At 44.0% G+C, this 4,072-nt stretch overlaps 1 protein-coding gene across 1 annotated transcript; it reads right to left on the bottom strand.

Annotated features, from left to right (window-relative positions):
- Positions 1–1,493: 1,493 nt before the first annotated feature.
- LOC108381247 (uncharacterized) lies at positions 1,494–3,826 on the bottom strand (the record flags this gene model as incomplete). The annotated part of the gene is made up of 4 exons (XM_017637664.1): positions 1,494–2,134; positions 2,207–2,379; positions 2,455–2,829; positions 3,460–3,826. Coding segments are annotated over 4 exons (1,556 nt in total), but the record flags the coding sequence as incomplete, so codon positions are not given.
- Between the last annotated feature and the right edge of the window lie 246 nt (positions 3,827–4,072).

Genomic DNA, 4,072 nt, shown 5'->3' with positions numbered 1-4,072 from the left:
AGGGGGCCACCCTTTCACAACTATCGAAACCGGTTCCCGTAATCTGGTAAAATCCTCTTCCTTTTTTAGAAGATCGCACCGCTCCACTAGCAGCGACGATTGGCGAGTAAGTTGTGAAGATTTTTTGGAACTGTGTCGGAATGCTTTGTTCAAAATGTGTATTTAAGTGTATTGTGAACCGAGGAAATTTTATTATTTGACTACATGCTTTACTGGATCAGGCACGGGAGGTAGTCATACAGCAGAAACTAAACAATTTGGTGCGCCCATTCACATCGCTCGGGTGGCGAGGAATGCCTTAAAATTTACGGCATTCACAGAAATTGACCACCTTCCCTAATTTCCAGAACTGGTGACTCGTGACTTTTAAATTCAAAAAGTATTTATGGGGACTAAAATTTTCAAACGACAACGACTTTAGGCTGTCGTAGAAAAACATTTAGAAAAGAATATTTGAACGATTTGCATGTTTTTGAGGAAAATTTAAATTAGCGACTGCAATGCTGCTTTTTCCGTTAGTGCTTGTCAGAGTTTCTCCTCCGATTTGTGGTGCGCGCCTTGAGGTTTTCATGACACGCTTTTTCACTGCCGAGGTTTGCCGAGGGTCGGCGGCTATGTATTAGAATAAATCTTGTTTTTTGATGTTACTGGGATCAGTGATGGAACGCTGAAGCCAGGGAGTGGTAGTGCGTTCCTCTAATAATATCGTATTAATTTCAAAATTTTACCACATCCTCAATATTCTTGCACTCAACTATTCCTTAAGTCGGAAAGAAAATTTAGAAATCACCTAACTCCACATCAGGTTTCCAGGTGATCGGAGTAACTAAAGCCGTCAGATAATAATTTCGGTATCCAAACATTTTTCATTTTCTGGAAAAATGAAGTGATTTGATATTATCTGGGTTGTGAAAAAGAGGCAACCAACCAAACACTTTGGCATTGTAGTGGACTTGTAGTTTTTGGGAATAAACTGCAGTAGCCTACGAAAATTCGTTACGAGGTTAGTCTCATTAAATGATTCGATGGTGAGAGATTTGGGTCAAGTGAACAGCTAAACATCTATATTTAGGACATTGAGAAAGCATAACAATTGCAGGGTATAAAAAATAGGAAACTTTATTTTTGGACTAATGTATCGTGACAAGAGGAGACTTTGTTGAGAAAGAAAGTGCCTTTCCCTGAAAAAATGTCTTTTATTCAAAAGTTTTACGACTTATCATGCTTTGAGGCGAAAACCTTATTAATTTTAAATGATTTTTCCATAGGCAAGCATTTGAAAACACGCGAAAAAAATGTATTTCTTAGGAAAATTTTGGCAATTTCGCATTTTTTCAAGCTTTCGCAGGTTTTTCAGCATTTAATTTTAATTACCAGCAACTACTTTTAAAGGCAGAACGGTTGCCTTTGTCAAATTCCTAATATTCTTCTTTTTTCTCTTAAAGACCACAATTTTGTTTAAATACGTAACTAGAATTTTCATCTTGAGGATCTCATTTTGTCAGTTTAACCGCTGCAAATATGCCCAAGCAGGTCAGCAGCAGCACAAAACCCACAGCTGAGATCAATTTCAAAGCGCTCAACTGCACTAGCATATTGTCATTTGCGCTCTCCCACAGTGACGTAGCAACAGTTGCTGCTTGCTCCTCAAGCTCCATGCCTGGGCCTGCGCCTGCGCCTGTGCCACTTCGAGCTTTGAGCTCTGCCATACCTTCTTTCGGCATTACAACTCTGAATGCGATGCGTGATATCTCGGACACTTCGCTGCCATTCGCAGTGCTTTGCTGGTTGCCCACGCCCGCCATGTGAGCGCTTACATTACGCTTACGCCGCCACAAATTGCCCACCGCGCCACAATCACTGGCATCGACATGGCAATCGCGCGCTTCCAGGCAGCCAGTAATGCGCATTGATATGACGAGCTCATCACCGCTGCGCATTCCCTGAAACATAACAGCTTTGAAGTTCAAGCGATGGCCGAGTGGCGGGTCGAAACTCGGTGGTTGCGTGCAAATGCTCTGCATGGAGGGGTTAATGCAGCCGCGTGGAGTTATAAGCGCAACATTGTTCAACAGCTCACCGGACGGTGAGACGCGTTCCACATTAACATCTGTCAGTTTGGTGTAATTCCAACCTGTGTATTGTTGATAAGAGTTGTAGATTAAGAAACTCTCTAAAAGTAATTAAATAACGCAGCATATCCTACCATCACCAGCGATAACATGCGCGCGCAGCAGTAATTCCTCACCCAGCAACACCGCGCTGGTTGCATCTAGTTGACGCTCATATCCCTGTGCTGTGCGCCGCAGTAGCTCTACGTGCGTGCGAAAAGGCAGCTGTGTGCCGCCGTGTGCATACGTGCCCAGGCTGCGCGCTTGTCTGCAAAGGTATTTAGGAGGATCATTAATACATTTTGCATTGTCATTCGCAAACACATTCAAAACGCCTACTTACACCTCATTGGACACGCTCATTTTGAGCGCATGCGTCTTTACCGCCACGCGCTGTTGCGTTTTGCAGTGCAGTGTCAGTATGCCATCTGCGCTCGTGCGCATGCCGCGTATGCTGGGAAACCGCAAACGTAAACACAAATCCTTGCCGCAAGTGTGCACGCCACACTTTTCAAAGTCCTCCTCGACGATATCAGCCACCACAAAGCTGCGCGCCAACTTTAACTCGCAACGCTTGTCGTTCGAATCATTGTCGACTGTGGGCGCTGCGCCTATGAAACTGTCCACTTTGAGTACGGCGCGAAAATATCCGCCGCCAGCGTGTTGCATGCAACGCATTTCGTGTACGTGCAGGCGTAAGGCACCATTTCGATTGTATTTTCATCTGCTGGCAAATAAGCAGGCGCAGGTGTTGAAAGAGGCAGCTGGAATGGTGGACCAGCGGGTACATTGTAATCATATCCCTGTCCACTGCCTTGTACAGGTGGCTGTAGTGCAATTGGTTCGTTGTTGATGGGAGCTTGTGCGGATGGTAGAATAGCTGGTGGATCCACACCACAATAGGGTGGGGGCGCTCAGTTGTAGTGGTGGTGGTGGTGGTTGGTCTCGTTGCTGGTATAAAAGTGGATGTGGGACGGGGGTAAAAGTAGCCGGCGCTGTAGAAATAAGGAAGAAGTTTTAGAGATATTTATTTTTTTGCAACTTTCCAACAGGCCTCTATGTTACGAAATGAAGGGCCCACAACATCGACATAAAAAAATTATGAATTTGGGCCTTTGCAGTTCTCAAATGGCTTATAAAGTATTTAATATGGACTGCTCCCATTAGGAAACGTTTAATGAACATTTGTCGTTAACACTCTCTTAAACACCCTATCTAAACTAGCCACCTTAGCAACGAAGATCAGTATTCGCTGCAACTAAAATACCACCACTTTTCAACTCATTTAACCTCCGCACATTCCATTAGCCTACTGTAGCATTTTCCAGCACTTATCCTTTGTACTCACCCCGAGGTTGGCGGCCGCTTGGATGCCTCATAATTAGGCCGATTCTCCTCCGGTGTCAAATACTGATTGCGCAATGGTATAAAATTAAATCTACCACCGCTACCACTCTTAGCGCTGCGATTCTCCACAATCTCGGGCAATGTGAATTCAGTTGTTGAGGGCCGCACTGGCGCTACAGGAGAATGTGTAGACGTAGGCGGTGTATCGGGAAAAGTAGCATTCGAAGAAAAATCTCCCGGCGCGGGTGGCAGCGCAGCATACAAACTCGTTACGGCGGATTGTTGTGGCACTAAAGCTACAGGATACTGATGTTGCTGTGAATAGTAGTCATAATCGCCAGCAAAAAAGTGTGAAATATCCGCGTAAACTGAAGCACAAAAGTAGAGCACGAGAATAGCATAGCTTATTTGCGATAACATTGCACTTTTTTGGTTTTTGGTAAACTAATGACTTTTTTGTGGCACAGCTGGTTTTTATACCGTCAAACCGAAATGGAAGTTGGCTTGTAAAATTTTCTTGTATTTGAGCCACGAACAATGGCTTTTTTATTGTTTTTTTTTTTTTTTGAAAATTGTCGTGGTTCTTATTTCCGATCGTAAAAATTTACTTTCAT

The sequence above is a fragment of the Rhagoletis zephyria genome, unplaced genomic scaffold, assembly GCF_001687245.7.
Source record: "Rhagoletis zephyria isolate East Lansing unplaced genomic scaffold, Rhagoletis_zephyria_1.1 Rzeph_scaffold_21872, whole genome shotgun sequence".
Classification (NCBI taxonomy): Eukaryota; Metazoa; Arthropoda; class Insecta; order Diptera; family Tephritidae; genus Rhagoletis; species Rhagoletis zephyria.
This window is presented reverse-complemented; position numbering and strand designations above follow the sequence as displayed.